At 34.3% G+C, this 20,547-nt stretch overlaps 1 protein-coding gene across 1 annotated transcript in view; it reads right to left on the bottom strand.

Moving 5' to 3' along the window:
• emp (epithelial membrane protein) overlaps window positions 1-20,547 on the bottom strand; it is a 120,839-nt gene that overhangs the window by 25,432 nt on the left and 74,860 nt on the right. Inside the window, exons 3-4 of the mRNA XM_089648207.1 lie at window positions 11,991-12,082; window positions 5,173-5,333 (exon numbers count right to left, since the gene is read on the bottom strand). Coding sequence (XP_089504333.1) covers window positions 5,173-5,333; window positions 11,991-12,082 — 253 coding nt within the window. The remainder of the gene's footprint in view (window positions 1-5,172; window positions 5,334-11,990; window positions 12,083-20,547) is intronic.

Raw genomic sequence — 20,547 nt, 5'->3', positions numbered from 1 at the left:
TGGGGAACTGCCGCGGAATATCATTTCTTTGTATGGGATCTGTCACTGTGACCGATGACAACCGCGTTATTACGGCGCTCCGTAAATTGTTCTGCATAAATTGAGGAGGTCGCATAATTGTCAAATATAGCCTGGCTAGCAGTCGCCACGCCCACACTTATAACACATCATCTTTTTAGGGTCTCTATGAGATTGTATGGCGAGCAATATGGAGTTACATAAAACGCTTTAAACTTATTGCGTAATCTGTTACCCCCTTGTTAGCCTTTCATACAAAAATAAAGTTTGTTGTTTACAGATGGAAAAAATGTAATAAGCAGCAATTGTTGATTGAGGTACTAGTACATATTGAATTGTTTGGCAGGTTGGAAATAAGCCGATCTAGCTCAGTGGTTTCAGAGCACCTGACCGGACATCAGAAGGTACGGGTTCAATTCCCGTTGGCGGCATTTATTTTCACTCGGGAGATATTTTCAATTTGTATTGATATTTCAGGCGACTAATTATTGCTTATAATTATTTGTTATCCTTTATGCTACGCATAAAACCTTGTCTTATAAACATTAGTTTACCATAAAAAAAATAATAAGATATTTTTATTAAGTTTAATAGAACAGAATATACACAAGGGTTGTCTTCTTAACTTATGTCACTGCTGTGCAGTAGGTTTTGTTTAAGGAAATGAGCTTGGGCTTTGAAAATACCAACGCAGTAAAAGGAAAGAAACACAGAAGTTAGCAAAACATTCCACAGCTAACCTGTTGACAACAAAAACAAGTCGCTAACAACAATAACTTGTAGATATCATTAATTTGTTTACCTGTTATTCATTGCTGAATGAATCATTAAAAATAATATTACGACTCGGGTTATAGATTATTAAATCCATTATTAATGACTGTTGTTGAAGATACATGGTACCTATTAGACACTACCCAGAGGTGGCTCGTGGTACGAACAAAAATCGCCGTATCGAAGCCTGGCAGATCGGAAACATCCAAATTGATTTCTATTAAAGCAAGTGAAAATGAAAGTTAACAACTTTAAAAATTTATTATTATAAAATACAAAAATATAAATAAACATATTTCTAATTATTTATTTATTAAGGCCATTTCGGACTCTTACGTAATGATCATAAATTTAATTGAAAACAGCAGTATTTCATAAATAAATAAAAATTTATATAGAAAGCATGAAATACAATATGCATACATTATGATAACCTGTTTATTTATATTTAAACACCCACAGATGGCACTAGATTCGTCTATTAGCTTACCCATAGATGGCGTTAGCTGCCGGTATTGTCGGTTGAGACCAAGGGAAGAAATTATTCCAACAGCCTGCTAATTGAGATTTCTGAGCCTATTGTCAATTTATCATTTTTATTGAAGCCAGAGATTTATTTAATACGAGACTTGGTGATAAAACCTCGAGATACAACATTACGGACAGCCGTGTATAACCATTCTTTCTTATTCACTGAGACCAGTGCTTTAATCTCATCATCCCATTATGCATCACCTTTCTTCCTACCTTGCGTACTTATTCCACAAACCACTCTAGCAAATTCACAGACTCACTTTAAATTTAAATTAATTATATATATTTTTTTTTTTTTTTTACAGTGAATACCTCACAAGAGTCCCAACTGCTCCCGTCTGGAGCCAGTGAGACTATGGCATCCCCAATTGGGGGATGTTGTGAGGCTGAAGGTAAGTGGGGAAGGGAAAGAGGAAGGTGGGGAAGTACCTGGCTATTCAGATCTAGTCACTAAACACGGCTAAAGCCATTTGGAGCAACGTTTCAATTCTGAATGGTGGTCTTACACCAGGGCGATACTGGTAGTATCTTCCACTCTGGAACGTGCCGCAAATATACTATATATTATTTTAATTAATTAATTGTGAAATAACACAAATTAATCAAATAAAATTTATTTGCGCACGCCGGGTTCGAACCCGCGACCTTCGGAATGGCAGTCCAATGCGTTACCACTGGACTATGCCGGCCGTCAAATTATATTCCTTTGACAAGACTTAAGAATAAGAATGTCGACCAGTGTATGTACTTTCGACGGCGATTGCGGGCGGTTTCGATTGAAGAATCGATACCCAGATTTAAAAAATATATTCGGGTAGAACTTTAAATCACATCAAAAGTATGGCAGCCGAGAAATAATGTTGGTAATTCAAAAATGGAAGTTTGAGATTGATAAAAATGGCGGAATGTAAAGAGATGAAAATATCTCAATTGAAAGAGACGCTAGTAAGACTAAAGGATATGGGTTTGAGTAGCAGATCTTTTTAATCTGAATACCGCACAAGAGTCCCAACGGCTCCCAACCGTTAGGAGCCAGTGAGTTGTGTTGTGATGCTGAAGGTAGTAGGAAGTAGAAGAAGAAGTTCCATGTTTCGTCTATGCTTAGACCAGTTAGTAGTCTTGTGAAATATTTACATGAAAAGGGCTACATTTCTTAGATCTTATATTTCATCCTGAATACGTAATACTTTTACAATAATTTTTCGCATAGTCTGAAGGGTTTTTAAAGCAACTTCCATATTATGTCTACCCACATTCTATAAAGGGCTTAATCCGTCTCTGACATGCGAGTTTATAATATACCCAGATAAAATACCAGTATAACCTGTTCGTATTGATCCATTACACCAACTTACTACTATCTATTAGCTAGTATTCATTTGTACTTACATGCGGGTTCGGGTCAACGTTCAAGGTATCAATACACCTGTATTCATTATTATTGTGTCGTGTTGCATGTCAGGCACCTGGTAATAATGATGGCATTGGTAATGATGAAATCTTGCACAAGATATAATTAGCAACTAATCGCTTTATTACATCGAATTTTAACACGTTATTACCTACAAATTCGTCGCATGAGATGGTATGTTTCACCGCGGCTTCAATTACGGGAAACCAATACAAGCCAAAAATGTGTATATTCTTGATATACCTTATATCGTAGGTAATAGGCATTAAAATCGCTCGACAAACGGAGTCTAGAAACGTTCGATTTCGAGCAAAAAACTGGTTTTTACTTATTTTGTAAATAATTTTATAAGAAAGCAAAAAAGTTAATCAAGTGAAACTGTCACAGATAATCTTAGCTATAATACTATATTTTTAAAAGTTGTTTCCTCTATTCGTTCATACATTTCTATTGAAAAAATATTTTTTTAGTAGTTTGCATTTATATTTTTTATGGAGTAATTATTTTTTTATTTGTATTTAACTAAATTTAATTTAACTAAAGCATATTTTTTGGTTTTCATAATGTACACCAATCCGTTATAAAGATTAATCAAAATAGTGATTGGGCATTAATGCTATCTTAGCGAATTTTTATGTTTCAAAATTATCTGTCATCTAAAATTTGTACTACCTACATGTAAAAGCCCTCTGGGCGTTAAATACATACTTATTTATGGTTATATTGATGAGTCGATGAGTCGTTCATGAACGTGCTGCACAAGTGAACCAGCCCCTTTAGATGAGTCGTACTCGTACGGCTCCCGGTAAACCGTACCGTGGCTCAATTGAATGGTTAACCAAGTATTAATTGTCTGTACAAACTCAAAGACATGAACGGGGTTTGACAGTCCGACATCTAGACTTGGACGTATATATCTACACCTACTAACTATATTGCATCTCATTAATCTCGTGGTAAGAGGAGGCGTACCGATAACAAGGGTGGTATGATCATTTATTCGCTGGGAGCTGGAAGCCGTATCATGCGAGCACAGTATTGCCATTGCTCATACGCTCTTAGCTCACAGCTCCCGTCCAATTGAGCCGACTCTTTGATCTGGTACCGGTGCTCCAGCTCTTAATAAAATGAATCCATCACTATATTGACGGCCCTTCGACTCATTAGCGTCGAAATTATCGTTTTCAAAGTGTTACGTAATCTATGTTTCAATCGAACAACTAATAACTATCGCCAGGGTCGACACCTTGAGCTGCATGTATTCCACATGGCAGAAGGAATGTGCTGGCCCAGCGTAGCATGAGATGACGTATGGTGCTGCCAAATGATATCTCTAGATCTCTTGACATTTAATTGGCCTCAAGGTTTCAAGAGTCATATTAAGCAGGAACTGTAAAATGCATTAGTTTTATCTATTTATATAAAGAGGAGTGTCTGGATACCGGGCAGTCGGCGTGGATTTGATTTTGTTACACAAATGCAGTGTTCAATTGCGATAGTGAAATTTTGCACACATGATCTTTGAAATAAGAGAAAGGTTACTCACTGTCTACTTTAAATTTCGATAAACTTTGCGTAAAGTCCGGGTAACGCCGGGAACTTCAGCTAGAATGTATTATAGTATAAATCGCAAAAATATCGTAAGCGAAGCTTTTCTACTTTAACGTATCCATCTCCATCAACAGGGCATTTTTCAATTTCTGTTTTATATACAATATACACCGAGTCGGTTCCCGGAGGTACCCGGGAAATTATTAACGTTTACATGCATTATTACAAGATGTTTAAACTGGAACAAGTGTAAATTGACGTAAATATTTGTGTTTTTGTAACAGAGTTGCATTTTTTTTATTTTTTTTTTTAATTTAATTAAAATCAAATTTAAAAATATAATTATTAAGTTCTGCGAGTATTTTTTGGTTTTTGTTATTGTTACAGCTGTTTCGGCTTTCAAGGCCATTTTAAAACTGTGGTTTAGCCACGTTTAGACGACTTATTAATATGATTTTGGGAAGGAAAATGGTATGAGGGGTGGGAAGGAATCTGGGGGTCAATGTGTCCAGGAGTGACAGCCGTATGAATACATTCCTCCCACTGCGGTGCGGTGGGTAGAGAGAGACTCCGGCTGGAGAGGTTGAAAGGTCTCCCTCAATCAGTCTCTCCCGATCCTACCCGCCACGCAGCAGGTGGGCAAACGCATTCGCCACCAAAACCTAGACAAATCTCACCCCATTAACCCAGGCACCCCTGCTCAGTCACCAAACGTAGCGAATCACTTAAGGTGACCTAAGGCAGGGGTTTTTGGTTATTCAATAAATGGTTCCCGGGGCGGCGGTACCCAAACCCTCTTTCCAAATTATAAATAACGTTTAATAACATTTGGGTACCAGGCCATTATTATTTGGTGGTCTGCTAAAAATGAATGTTTGTCTTACCTGTACATGTAGGGTCCCAACTCATCCAGGATGGGTTTAGATCCATTGTTGAGAAACTCGTCGGCGTTTGTGACGTTGTAGACGTAGACACTGATGACCGGAGTCACCGGCGGCTTCGACCACAGCTTGAAGGTCTGCGAACTGCTTTTTAGAACCAATTCCTGGAATTAAAGGATGTTGAGAGACATTGAGAGATATTGATAGACATCGAGAGACAATTATTAGAGACTGCGAGACATTCAGACACATTACGGGATATTAAGATAATAAACACATTGGGATGTAGTAAGACGTTTAAACACATTGTGATAATAATAATTATGCACATTGAGATATATTTTCAGGCTCTATATTTAAAGATATTGAAGGACATTAAGAGACAGTTAAAAACTTTGAGAGATATTGCAAGATATTTAGATACCAACATTGCCAGATATTTAGATAATATACACTTTTGTTCCAACATAAATCGGTCGTTTGTAATTTAAATTTACGTCCATGAAAATGCTTTTTTTATCTTAATTTTTTTTTAATGTAACATTTCATTGTATTCGCATAACAAATAGAGCAAAATTATTTTATTAATAATTGTTATTAAGTCAGAAATAATTGCCAAATTTGCCTCTAAAATCATGAAAAATTAAATTTTATAATTTCATACACTATAATTTTGGATTGAAAAAATAATTTATCTGTTCGGTTGGTTATTTTGACCTCGAAACAAAAATTAAAGTTTTGTATTAAAAAGGGTGGCGCTGAATTTTGACGAGGTATTTAGCGAATCAAAATAAGAAATTGTGAAAAATTGAAAAAGTGGGAATCGATGATAAAAAATGTTTCACCTAAGGTTTGCAGAATTTTATTTACGATTTTTTGGGATAATCTTCGATTGAATGTTATGAGATTTGGCAATTCCTTAATAAAAAATGGGTAACCTGTATCAATAAGTTACCAAATAAATATCGAGAATCGTTTTCATTTCATAAATAATTAGGGAGCACCGTTTTCATTTCATCAATAAATATCGAGCACCGGTTTGATTTCATCAATAAATATCGAGCACCGTTTTGATTTCATCGATAAATTTCGAGCACCGTTTTGATTTCATCAATAAATATCGAGCACCGTTTTGATTTCATCGATAAATATGGAGCACCGTTTTTATTTCATCAATAATCAATAAATATCGAGCACCGTTTTGATATCATTGATAAATTTCGAGCACCGTTTTCATTTCATCAATAAATATCGAGCACCGTTTTCATTACATTAATACATATCGAGCACCGTTTTCATTTCATTAATTAATAGGGAGCACTGTTTTCATTTCACCAATAAATATCGAGAAGCGTTTTCATTTCATGAATAAATATCGAGCACAGTTTTCATTTCATCAATAAGTATCGAGCACCGTTTTCATAGCATCAATAAATTAAATGAATTGTGCCGAAATTATACATCTTCTGACCTCTGATTAGGTAAGCCGATACATTCAATGTAATTAGCTTATTATTTGCGTTATTTCGGCTACCGGAAGTGAACAGAATATTCATCGCACGCCGGATATAGAGCGGAAGGAAGGAATGTATAATTCGGCCTTCCGAAATAATGGAGCATATTTCACGTAACAATGGCATTCGAACGACCATACATAATGCTTGTTGTAACAATTATGGAAGCAGTGTTTCTGAACGCGAATAAACATTAAGTTAACTACGAAATAATATATTTAAATATATATTTTTTAGGTCACTGTGTCATGAATGTGTTAGATGATTTAAAAAACGTAAGAATTGTTAAAATTGAGCTGCAATTAAATTGTTAAGACTTATAACAGCCGGAATCAGTGGGATTATGGCATTTCCGATTCAGATCATTGGGTGAGTACCGCACAAGCGTCCCAACTGCTCTCTACCGTCTTGACGCATTGAGACCATGGCATCCCTAATTGGGGTATGTTGTGAGGTAATGGGTATATATTTATGAAGGAGATGGAAACAAAGGAGGGTGGGGGTGTACCTAGCCATTTAGATCTGGTCAATAAAACAGCTAAAGCCATTTTAAGCAAAATTTCCATTCAATGGTAGTCTTTTTGAGAATCGATTCCACTCTTGAAGGTGCTAGACATATACTACATTATTATTTTTAATTAATTAATTATGAAGCGACACAAATCTATCTATGTAAATATTCGTTTGTTCAAAATCTTACATCTCCGAAACTTCTTCACTGATTGCTTTGAAATTTTGACACAACGTTGTAATTGAATACGGGTGGGATTTTTTATATCTATATTATGTAGATGTCACCTGTTAGAGATAAAAACATGTGTAAAAAAACAGCGCCATCTGATGGACGTAGAAACAACACGCGCTATTGTTTTTTCTATCCGTAAAGATAGACTAAGCCACAGGAACGCGCGGCAGGGTATATCTAGTTAATTAAATAAAATTTCTTGTCTTACGCCGGAATTCAAACCCGCTACATCCGGATTCGTGGTTGAGAGCCTCACCCCTCTACAACGGAGGCTTTCAATTACTCAATTTATTTTAAATCTAAGTAAAGATTTTCACTTAAATGTAAGTGATATTATTTAAATTTACATTGACAGGAATCTATACTTTGTAAATTGATTGTAAAAGGTAATATTGTTTCCATCACGTTAATTAATAATCATAAATTCAAATGGATTAAATAATGCTTTGAAGTAAAAAGTTATAATTTTTCAATAAATAGTCATTTTAATGATTGCAGTAATTACCTACATACCTTCCTTGAATAAATTAATTTGAAAATAAATTACACGCAATAGGTTCAAAGGTGGGTAAAAAAGCTATTTTCATTCAGGGGCGGATTTCGTTAATCGGGGCCTGAATAGCATTAAAAATTAATTTTAGAATTATAAAACGAGAAAGTAACCATCTACTATAAATTATCCCTCAGAGGTAGGGAGAGAGGACGGACCGCCAAATAACTCGGTCTTGGCACACACTCCTTGCCTCATTCACATTCATAAGTCATCTTATACATAATCTTCTATTATTCTGACTCTTTGTCAGAATAGAATATAATATTAATCCTATTGTCGAAAATAATTATTTTTCCTGGCTTTACCTGGCAAGTGAAGGAATAAATTCACAAGCTTGAATTTGACTGGCAACATTTTTTGGGAATTTTGGTTTCGTTTCCGCGAGTGACGTGAATGCTTTAATTCTCGTCGTTTGGAAAGCGACGACTTTTTCAATTATGTCACAAAATTTAAGTTATTGACTTGCTTTTTTTAATTTTCGGGCAATCCTCGTTGAAGGATGATTGTGTCACGCGCCATCGTAATAATTTGAGTTTTCAAAATGAGTACTTTCCTTTCGGTTTTAATTTAAAGTGTGCTGAGTGACACCGGGAGTTGTGCTTTTCCTTGCTAATCGAAAGCCATCTGCCACTGGAGATGATGGAGTACTTATTTCATAATCATGCGGATGCGCCCCAAAACTGAGTCGTTCACGCAAATGCCTTATTTGTGGCCCCCTCGATGGAAAAGGCCTCATCGTGTGCCATCTACCAGTACGTTGTCGGCTACCCTCGCTTGAATGAATCAGCTTCGCGGGATGCTGTGGATGAGTCATCCAGGGTCGTGACGTACAAGAGATCTTGCTCCTGCTTTCTGCCCATTCGAGTTGTTCCATGTACTTTCTACGTAGATTTTTTAGATTAGCTCAGTTTTACGTCGGGTCCACAGGTATGATGGTTGTTTGATAATTATTTTTGCAAATGCTGATTTCTAATACATAATATGTTTTGGTTTTAATATATATTATATGATTGGTCCTAGCAAATTCTTTTTATTTCAGAACAAAAAAAAGAACCTTTTTCCAATAACAGTTCAATCTTTGCCATAGCCCACCTTAACCTGAGAGGGTCTCAACAGCCCCGGCAAAAATTTATACATGACATTTAACACCCCAACGCTTTTACATGCTATTACATGGCCCGACTCAAGTATCTGATTCACTTGGTGGTGGCATGTCTTCCTCGGGCGTGCCCGACTTCTGCTACCATTCACATTTGCATCACATATTCTCCTCACGCTCCTTTCTTCCCCATTCGCTCTACATGCCCAAACCACCTAAGCGTTCCTTGTTTGAAATTTGTTTCGATAAACCCTAATGCATAAAAGGTTCAGCAGAAATGCATGAATTTTTCTTCGATTATGAATACGAAATCTTGTGAAATCAATGAAAGTTTCTAAGTCCGTTTTAAATACTTTAGAATTTTTCACGTCACAGATAATTTTTTTTTTCAAAGTTTCTCCTTTAGGCGCCCTTAACTCCGCGCCGGCTCTGATTTTAGCTTTTAACGTCAAATCACTTTTAATTGAATGTATTGTTAGCTTTTACGATTGACTGAATAATGCATTAAGTTGATGAAATCACCGTCACGTTTACATCCTTTATTGTCCAAGTTGCTTACTACTGACAGGAAAAATCATACTAATAAATACACACAGTTTAAATATTAATTATCTTTCATTATTTATACAGGGAGAAAACTTACCGATATAAAATATTGCTAATTTATACAAAATATTCGTATTCCAGTTACAAACGGGATTGCAGGGCTTAAAGGCATAAATTGCTAGGTTTCCTAATAAACTATCAGTAAAACACGAATGTGTTATGGTGATGTCGGAATACGTGTTCATTAAAATTATCAGGACAAACGCAGGTGTAAGAACATGTATATCCTGCTGATGATATATAGATATGATATAATTGGAATGTTAACCTGTTTTAACATGATTTTAATAAATCAGTAATACTCATTTTTCTCCGTATAAAAATAAGCTCCGTTTTATAGATTCGCCTTTCTTAACAAAAGCATTGAAATCTTAAGGGACAGAAGTAAGGTAGGTCTTTGTTCTACCGGTATTTCAATGGAAGATGCTCCCAGAAACCAGCGTCATCCCGAAGGGATCAATGACGCTAGTAGTTAGTACTGTAGTACTTATGTAGTTGGGAAACACGACAAAAGCGCACTTGACATTCGTCTCATGAGAACGGGTCGTTTTCCGACTCATTCTTGAGTTCAACAGCTCGGCTATAGAACGATCTGCCCGCCTCTGTGTTTCCTCCCACAAAAAACAGCACCGACCTTTGCACAGGGCTATAACTTAAAGAAAGGGAAATATATCCTTTCCAGTTAATTAACACAATTGACACAATATTACTTCTTCGTAAAATACTCTACAAGCAACACTTTTATGATAAAAATGGAATGATTTTTGAAACAAAGGATAAACGAAATGATTCTGAATTTAAAAACACATCAAGGACAACTCAGGTTGAGTGTACTCTAAATGTTGGTTAGGGATTATTTTGAGTCATCCTCTTCTTTTTTCGCAACAAAGAATTTTACAATGGAATAGGTTAGTGCTCTCTTCTACTGAAATCTTTATCAAAGGCGAAATATTTATTCAATTTATTGGAATACATTTTGGAGGTTACGCGCATCAAAGTAATATTTAATCATTTTAAGAAAAATATGATATTAACCAGAACACAGAATAACCCGGCCTTACCGGCGGCAAAAAGCTTTTAACCAATAATCTATTGAGGTGTCACAATACCTTTATGTTCTCAATACGTTAGTGGTCTCAATAGATTATTGGTTAATAATTGAGATCTCAATAGTGTCTTGTTTTGTTTCGGGTTTTTTTAAAGATTTGTTCGTTATTGAAGGGAAACCAGAGTAAACATAATGATGAACAAAACATTTTGTTAGTTAGAACTCGTTAGCACAAAATAACTTTGAATATTATTGTATTTGCTATGGAGCAGGCAGTTGTCAATGCTTAAAAGCCTTCGTGTAGCCTTCAAATAAATGTAATTAATTAAGTCATTGGGCAATTTTGAGAATATTCTTCAGAATATTTGTCAACTAACATCACTTAATTTTGTCATTTTGGGATAACTCGTATATATAACATCCAAATAATAAACACTGTGAAAAAATATTTTAAAGACAAACTTACAAAAAATAAAAATGTTTCCAATTGAATTAATCTTAAGAATAACTCATCTCAATTAGTTTCCTTAAGTAACATTCCATTCTTCAAATAAGTTTAAAATCATTTTATTTTTAATTACCTACATACTGTAATAAAACAATGTACACTCCTCTTCCAGCCACAAGCTAATGCTTCTATGGAAGAGGCGTCTTGAAATATTTGATCATATATTGTAACAAATAAACAAAAATGTACTTATATAATAAAAACAAATATATATATATATATCCCAGCCTAAAACGGTCTCCTAAAAGTTATGATATATCATTATGTGTTACGGTGATAAATATGAATTAAACAGTTTTAGAAAGAGAAAATTCCACGTTTTCAGTTTGCATTAAAAAAATTATCACAAACGCTCCTGAAAAATTAATTAGTATTTGTCAGTTTTTTAAATAAATATTATAACATTTCATGAAAAAAATTAACTGACAGTAAGTTTTTATAATACCTCTGTTTAATTCGATATGATTTCAGTTTCATGAAAAGTAGTAATTACAGATTACACGATAAAAAGAACATTATTTGTAAGCTAGTTTAAAAACTTTATCTTTGTTTGCGTTCAAAATTTGCATTGATTTCTAATACTAACATTCGACAGAGTATTTCAGAGACAGAGACAGTAAATAGCGAATTTATCTGAAATCGATGGTAAATGTGCAATCCGCATTTTGACAGTTAGACATACATTGAAATATATTAGAGGCTTCATTGGTTAGGTATGTGTAATAATATAAGAAATGTTTGGACTTACATGGTCTATAAATAATCTGACCCACGTTGAGAAGAATATTGCTATGACTATTCCCAGAAGTATCAGGATTATTGATGTCACTATCACAAACCCTGCAACAAGAAAACAAACTTCAATTAGTTAAGTCACAACAAAAAAAAAGATCCTTGAAAATAGGGAAAACACCAATATCCAGTTCCTTCAGCCAGCGTCCAAATGTAAGGGTTAATTCACCTCAACCTCCATGCAGCGCATTTTTTCATCTCGTCTCGTAAACCAATAATACTTTTTAGAACTGCAATTAAACATATTTTACATGATCATTTTTTAAGTAAACCTTGCTCAAATAACGCATCAATACACTATTCATAAATAAATCAAAATAATTGTTTTAGAACGATGTTAATACATAATAAACAATATTTTTTACGAGCAGATAAAACATTACAGAATATCAATACGGACCATACGGTAACGACAGTTATCTACTTAACTCTGTTTTTTTTTTAGTTTATGAGCGTTTTATTTGATAAGAATCAGTAACAACCCTTACGTAGATGGCGATAAGGTTTAAATTCCCGCCTGTTTTGATTTATGCAAGAAAAAAACATGGCCAAAAAGTGCTTTTTATTTTATTTTGTGGATGTTCAGGCATAATTATTTTTTTTCGATCATTTTATAAATAACTTAATTTGCCACATAAGTAAGTAGGAGATTTTGAACTTTAAAGCAGTTTTCATAGGCCTTATACATTATTTTTGGCTTATAAAAAGACTTATCTAAAAAGTACTCGATTGTTTCAAAGGCCAGGATGTATTCTACTCGCTGTATTCAATTAAAGCATCTGAAACATTTGTAGGCGACCAAATTTTCAAACCAAAAACACATGATTTTGCATTACTACGTATGGCATCGCCTTAAGGGTAAACGTAACGTACGTTATAATTTACGGGTTCACAGATGACGCTAAATTAATTATTTCCCTTGTTTGTTTGCACCTGTACACAGGCAAAATAAATAAGAATAAATAGTTCATAAAAAACCGTAATTTTTCTTCTGCATTGAAATACAATATTGTATCCGTGATTCAATCCAATATTATTATAATTAAGTTATACTTTCTATCCAGGATGTTGCCTATATATTCATATTTTTTCTATATTAGAGTACAGAACTCTCCACGGCTTCTGTAGCATACCTAGTTTAGGTGCATATATTTTTTTTTATGTGAATGCCAACCTTCTGGAACCAGTGAGACTATAGCATCCCCAATTGGAGTTTGTTGTAAGGCCGAAGGTAGTGGGGAGGGGAAGGAGATGGGGAAGAGCAAATTGGGAAAGTATTGCTATTGAGATCTGGTCATCAAACACGGCAAAAGCCATTCCAAGCAACGTTTCAATATTGAATGTTGGCCTAACACCAGGGCGATACTGAGAGTAAATTTCACTCTGTAATATGAGAAAAATATACTAGATATTATTTTTAATCAATAAATTGCGAAATAACACATATTAATGGAATAAAATTTACTTGCGCACATCGGGAATAGAACCCGCTATACCCCTCGACCATATACAGGGTTGTATATGGTCGAGGTCGTCTATATACAGGGTTTTCCAATAAGAGGTGTTATTTTGAAATTCAATCATAAAAGATCAATGGTTTCGTTGCTTGTGTGGCACGTAGCGCCTTCTTCTTGAAAGTAAACGTTGTCCAAATCAATACCATCCAATTCCGGCCATAAAAAATCATTAATCATCTCTCGATAGCGCAATCCATTCACCGTAACTGTTGCTCCAGCCTCATTTTCGAAAAAGTAAGGTCCAATGACTCACAAACAGTCAAACGTTGACGATAAAGAGGCTTTTCAACAATAACTCTTGGGTTTTCCGAGCCATAGATGCGACAATTTTGCTTGTTGACGAAGCCACCGAGGTGGAAATAGGCCTCATCACCCAAGATGATTTGCATTTGATTCACTCAAGTGAATTTTAATAATTTCAATGCGTTGTTGAATCGTGTATCGTTCCATTTTTATTAATGGCGTAGTTTCTACTTGTCAAATGTCAAAAAATGACACCTTCAAAAGTAACATCTACCAAAATAGCGGGCTATTCAAAATAACACTTCTTATTGGAAAACCCTATACTATAGAACGCCAAACGTACAGTCCGAATTATGACATAAGAAGGCTTTATGCAGTCAATGACACACGCAAAGGTAAAGCTGACAACAAACAAAACTTATCGATATTGAATACGTGACTGGAGACTCCTTGGCATGTTATTATTTCTAAGAAAATAAATATCATTCAACATAATCACTCCTTGACTCATGGATAAACTTCGAATGTCTTCGATGTGAGAATATTTACAATATTATATTAAGTTGATTCACTCGCTGCAAATTCGTATTTTTAATAATTTGCCTACGCGTAGTATGATGCTGCGTCATCAATTAGTTACATTTTTTATTCATGCAAGAATGAAAGAAAAAATTTAATACATAAAAAATCACACTTATTTTTTTGAATGTACAGTAGGTAGATGCTTCAGTACAGTAAAACAACTACCTAAGGCGTAGCTTAACGCCAAATCACTATTTTGATTAATCTTTATAACGAATTAGTGTACATTATGAATACGAAAAAATATGCTTTAGATAAATTGAAGGTTTTCCTATAGCTTCGCTTGAGTGGAATATAAATAAATATATAAATTAATCAATAAAAAATATTTTACTACATAAATTTATATATAATAACTACTAAAATTTTTTTTTTCAATAGAAATGTATGAACGCATAAAGGAAACAACTTTTACAAAATACAGTATTATAGCAAAGATTATCTGTAACAGTTTCACTTGATTAACTTTTTTGCTTTCTTATAAAATTATTAACAAAATAAATAAAAACCAATTTTTATGCAGGAAAATTCATTATTTTATTTACTAAATTATCGATTATTCTGCTATAGTGACTATTGTTATATTATTATTTCTAATTTATGACATATTAACCTTAAAGAACCATTGTAATTTAATAACCCAAACATATGTACCTACCTTGACATTGTGTACCTAATTTTGTATAAATTCTGTAACAAAAGAATTTCAATTGCCAGCCTGAAGATGTCCATAATAGGACGAAACCGGTACTGGTAAAATAAGCAAGTGGAAATAAGTTAAAAAATGTTTTATTTTCTATTTTAAATAAAAACCAGTTTTTTGCTTGAAATCAAACGTTTCTAGACTCCTTTTGTCAAGCGATTTTAATGCCTATTACCTAAGATATAAGGGATACCAAGAATATACACATTTTTGGCATGTAGCTTCCTCCTAAGTAAGAGATACCGTAATTTCAAATGTATCCCGTGGTTTAAAATGGACTTGAAATGATTAAAAATACTATTTAGGTTGTGCATGGAGAAAAATGAGTATTGCTAATTTTAAGGATTTCTTAAAATTATTGGTAATCCTGATGAACACGTGTTCATGCACCTGTATTTGCCTCGTGTTCTGACTCGTGAAGATTTATTCGTATTATACTAAAAGTTTAACAGGAAACTTATTAATTCATTCTTAATGAACCTGCAATCCAGTTTTTAACGGGATTACCAATAATTTTAAGAGCTTAATAAATTAGCAATAGGTACTCATTTTTCTCCGTGGTGTCTGTAACTGTGATTTTCTTTAGGTAAATTTTAAAAGTGATTTTCAAAAAACTCTTTGTATGAACAAATTCAGACAAGCGTTAAAGTATGTAGGTACCTACCTATAATATAATATTGTGACAGAAAATTATTTTAATTGTCTTTTTCAAAATAAGAATTCTTCTGCGCTAATAAAACGTAGTAATTTCGGTTGTGCCGCTGTCTGTAACTCGGGTTCAATGAACGCCAGGGTAATTTGGATGTATTTTTTGAGAATTTAGACAAGCGATAAAGTACCTACCTACATATAACATAATGTTTTAAAAATTGATTTGTTCAGATTTCAGAAAATCCCATTGTTTTGATGCTATATAAATAAATGAGACACGATACGAAAAAAATGGTTCCTATTTTTTACCTGTAATTAGTCCAATTTAATCTCCAACGCTTTGACGCCGAACGACCAGAAACTACTGAATCAGGTCGCGCACTGCATAATCAGGATTTTTATTGTTCCGAGATGCAGAACCAACCCACCTTTGATTCTTCTATTAAATAAGTTATCCCCTGATATTAATATTTTTCAATTGAAAGTTGAAAAACTAAAAGATCGTCTTATTATTAAACTATATACATTTATTGTCAGTTATAATTACTATAAATTTACATTGGATATCTGTATTGAATATCTGCCTTGTAGCAACTATAAGATCTTGGTTATGTATGTCTAACTATATTTCAACATGTACTGAGAGGTATACTTCATAGTTCGTGATGCTGGATGCTACACCAGTTGTGATTAAGAGAAAGTCTCATAACGCCGTGTATATATTACGCAGTGGTAGGCGTTCCATCCTCGCAGATGAATAATCACGATTTCATGATTCATGAAATAATGTAGAAGAAGAATCAATATTGACTTACCTTGAAATTATTCCTTTAAGAACCAACCGGATGGACGACATTCTGAATTTAAATTCTTCTTTCAAAGTGTTGATTTTGCCTTGTGAATACTTATTAGGTGATTTTTAAATTTTTTTTGGAGATTTTGTATTTTATCGCGCAGGAGACAATTCGTAATTTTTCTGAAAAATAACAATAGTTTTTCGAACGGCACAAGAATTCTAACTGCTCCTAACCATCTGGAGATCGTGAGACTATGGCATCCCCAATTGGGGTATGTTTTGAGGCTGAAGGTGGTGGGGACGGGAAGGAGGTAGGGTAAGAGGATGGTGGGAAAGCACCTGGCTAATCAAGTCTGGACACCAAACACGATTAAAGTCATTTCAAGAGTTTCAATTCTGAATGGTGGTTTTACACTAGGGCTATAATGAGAGTATCTTCCACTCTGAAACGTAACGCAGATATACATTATAAAATACTATTGATTAAACAAAAAAAATCAATCCAATAAAATTTACTTGCGCACGCCAGGATTTGATCCCTGCCTTCGGATTGCTAATCGAGAGCATTACCCCTAACCATTCAGGCCGAGAGGTAAGGCTCCCCACTTCAATGTTTTAAATTAAAACGCCTTTAAATTAACATTTTAAATCATTTAACTCTTAAGGCGATGCCATACGTAGTAATGCAAAATAATGTGTTTTTGGTTTGAAAATTTGGTCGCCTAGAAATGTTTCAGATGCTTTAATTAAATACTGCGAGTAGAATACATCTTTGCCTTTAAAATAATTGAGAATTTTTTTAGATAAGTCTTTTTATAAGCCCAGAAAAAAATAATGTATAAGGCCTATGAAAACTGCTTTAAAGTTCAAAATCTCCTACTTACGAACCCATTTTCGGTTATGATTTTATTGTATAATGTGGAAAATTAAGTTATTTATAAAATGATCGAAAAATAATTAAATATTTATGCCTGAACATCCACAAAATAAAATAAAAGGCACTTTTTGGCCATGTTTTTTTTTGCATAAATCAAAACAGGCGGATGGCGTTAAGCGGGAATTTAAACCTTATCGCCATCTACGTAAGGGTTGTTATTGATAGCGGCTTAATTTAAAATATTACACGACGTAGTGCATCGCCTTAACTGAGAATGTCTGGAAATGTCAAAAAGCTAATTATAAGGAATTACGACGCCGACCGTCGTCGAGGGGTAAGGTTCTCGTATTCTCGATTAGTAATTTAAATTTATGTGTTAAATTTATGTCAAGTTTGTGTTATTTCACAATTTAATCATTTAAAAATAACACAAGGTTTATTAGAGTGGAAGACACTCTAAGCATCGCCCTTGTGTTTGGTGACCAGATGTAAGAAATAGCCAGCTACTTCCTCATTTTCCACTTTTCAATCTCCATACCCTCCCCCCACTACCTTTAGCCTCACAACATACCCCTATTGGAGATGCCATAGTCTCACTGGCTCCAGACGGTTGGGAGAAATTGGGATTGCCGATGGAATCTCAGAACATAAAACGCTTCTATAAGAAATACCTCTACTTAATACGCCAAACATCTGCATCATTTCAATCAATAACATCTATCAAATATTCAAAAACGAATATCGATCAAAACGTTATTGATTTTGATTTCAACAAACCGCCAATAACAAAATACAACATGACGTATGTTGTATTTTGTTAGCAGGCAGGGCGTTACTTTAAATTCCAAGAATTTGTCAATAAAATGATTATCAGTCTTTTGCCAGTTTGAAAACCTGCAGGAATTTGTTTAGTGTGAATTAGTCATGAATGCAAATTAGCATAATAACCGCTGCTTGCTTTGTTATTCAAGTTGAACCTACCTTTGTACAATGTATTCCCAAATATTTAATAATATATCCACGACTTGATGGTAAGTGTTTATACCTCACAAGCCCAAGTAATAAGTCAAGGTAATAATAATAATAGTAATGTTTTTTTTTATTTCAGATGAACAGAACGGTGAGTGTAATTCTCTGCCATATGAAACCGTATAACTAAATAAAATTTATTTTTCTAAATAACTTTATTGAGTAAAACCTCAAATTGTAATATTTAAATATTAAAGACAATATTAGTGATTTCCAAACGAAAATCTGAAACAGAAAAATCAGAAAAGGATACGGTCACATCTAGGACTCGAACCCAATTTTTCGATTTTTCTGTTTCAGATTTTCGTTTAGAAATCACCAATATTGTCTTCAATATTTAAATAACTAAATAAAATGTCAAACCATTGAGTTATACACATATAAAAAGAGTCTACATTCCTTGAAATATCAATGTGAAATTTTTTTTACCGTACGGGAAGTAGGAAAGAGGGTGTGGCGGCTGTTGATGTCGCCCGAACTCAACGATTCAGACCAAGGTGACCGACGGCCGCGCACCGCCGCGTAGAAACTCCACGAGTTACACGACTTTACACGACCACTGATTATGGTAAAACCCTACTTACCGATAAAATGTTATATTTTCATTGCTTTCCCTATATTTTCCAGTACGACTTGTACAATATCTCAGCGTGCAATGTGCATGTCGGCATTTTGAAGTTATCGCCGGAGACCTGTGCCAGGCGAGCGCTTCTAACCGACCGATGCCCGAGATATTTAACATCAGACAACGATCCGATGTGCGTGGCCCTTACTTCGAACGCCAGAGCTGGCTCTATCTATTTAACTCAACGTGTTAAACTAGGATAATGGACTTCTAATGTTTTGCCTTGATTTTCTCTATGTAAATCTATCTATATATACATATGTAAAAATGTGTGTTTGTTTGTTTGTCCCCTATAGACTCAAAAACTACTGGCCGGATTTCGCTGAAAATTTCAAAGTTTGTTTTTATTATTACCAGTAGTGTTTAGATAGTGGTTTTAATGGTAGATAAAGTCAGTGACGCCCGGGGAAGATTTCGCATGATCTCTGCACCGGAATGAGATACGGAGTCGAATAAAAGTCAAAATAATGTAGTTTTTAATAGTGACAATATGGTATACATTAGCAAATGGTAGACGAAGTTGGGAACACCCGAGGAAGACATGGCACGATCAGATAAATCAAATACTTATGTGTGGTAAAATGTGGCGAATGTGATGAAGAAAGAAAGGGGTATAAGGAGAATGTATGAAGTGAAAGTGAAAGGTAGAAGAAATCAAGGACACCCAAGGCAGAAATGACACGATCAAGAGAAACAAATACTTTTAGATGAGGGTACACATGATCTAGTATCATATAATATATAAATTGTATTAAAATTTTAAAGTTCGAATTATAATTTAAACGTTGAGCTGTAAATGACTTCCATATGAAAAAGTTAGTCTAAAAAGAATTTAAAGGACAATATCATGTATTGCACCGTATTAACATGCATTTAACATGTATTTTGATGGTGATAGTTTAGAAGCGGGAGCTCGAATCCTGGTAATAACTATAAGTTAAACTTTAAAATTTACAGTCTAACGTGGTACATATTGACTAACCAATTCTCCACTGTAATCATTTTTCTCCTAATTCGTTAATAGCTTTACAGTTAAATCGATTTCAAGGTTTTTACTTGACGAAAAACCATGTAATCAGATCAGATGTGAAAACCCTCGAATATGGCTAAAATAAACTATCTTTATCTTGATATGACCACTCACTGGGGACCTCTAATCTAACTGTAGACCTCTAATCTAAATGGGGAACTCTAATAAATCTTTCTCGGGACCTACGCTCAAGTGACGAGTCCAGTTGCGACCTCTCGAGCACCGAGGTCAACTGAATAGTCTTGAAAAAAACTACGTAATTGACCTTTCCTTCGTTCAATTGAATAATTTGTTTGTTATGGAGAGGAACGTACGCAAAAACTATTTCACAACTTATTATAACACTTTACTTTAGAGCAGTCCATAATTGAATGCTGACACCTATCCTGTATTGTCAGGGAAAGGTTGAGAGACTGAACAATGTTGAAATGATATTCAACCACATATGACCGTATTACAG

Source organism: Hesperophylax consimilis, chromosome 27 (genome assembly GCF_061612785.1).
Source record: "Hesperophylax consimilis isolate HC1 chromosome 27, BYU_Hcon_1.0, whole genome shotgun sequence".
In the NCBI taxonomy this organism is placed as follows: domain Eukaryota; kingdom Metazoa; phylum Arthropoda; class Insecta; order Trichoptera; family Limnephilidae; genus Hesperophylax; species Hesperophylax consimilis.
The sequence above is the reverse complement of the archived record's forward strand: the minus strand, read 5'-3'. Positions and strand labels throughout refer to the sequence as shown.